This window comes from Microtus ochrogaster, unplaced genomic scaffold, assembly GCF_000317375.1.
Source record: "Microtus ochrogaster isolate Prairie Vole_2 unplaced genomic scaffold, MicOch1.0 UNK6, whole genome shotgun sequence".
NCBI lineage: Eukaryota > Metazoa > Chordata > Mammalia > Rodentia > Cricetidae > Microtus > Microtus ochrogaster.
The window spans coordinates 10,152,737-10,153,147 of NW_004949104.1; the positions used below are offsets into that span (position 1 = coordinate 10,152,737).

General features: G+C 73.5%; 1 protein-coding gene across 1 annotated transcript in view; it reads left to right on the top strand.

Annotated features, from left to right (window-relative positions):
• The first annotated feature begins 234 nt into the window (after window positions 1–234).
• Window positions 235–411, top strand: part of Eif4enif1 (eukaryotic translation initiation factor 4E nuclear import factor 1) — a 41,028-nt gene continuing 40,851 nt past the window's right edge. The window contains exon 1 of the mRNA XM_026788713.1: window positions 235–286. Within this exon, the coding sequence (XP_026644514.1) occupies window positions 248–286 (39 nt within the window). The 5' untranslated portion in view covers window positions 235–247. The remainder of the gene's footprint in view (window positions 287–411) is intronic.

The following is a 411-nucleotide window of genomic DNA, read 5'->3' on the forward strand; positions in this document are numbered from 1 at the left end:
CCCAGGGAACCACGCTCGCGCCGGCGTGGCGCGGGTCCGGGACAGCACGCTACTGGCTCCGCCCTTCCCGATGCGTGGGAACGCGGCGCGCTTCCTTGAGTTGTCCACAGCGGCCGCCTGAGCGCTCGGGCGCCGACTCCCGCAGCTCCGGTAGTGACCACTTCCCCGCAGCCACCGTGCCTGTCCGGCTATTGTGCCCCCGCCGTCCGGCCCACGCAGAGCTCAGTGCGGCGGAACGCGCGGCCCAATGCGGCTTTTCCGACAGGCACCGCCACAGACACCCCAGGTCCTGAGCGCTGCGAGGGCGGTGCTTGGGCCCGCGGTGTGCGACGGGGGTTATTAGGGGGAGGGGGCGGAGAGCTGCGCCGGAGGGCCGGGCCGCGGTTACGGCGGCTGAGGAGAGCCAGCCCG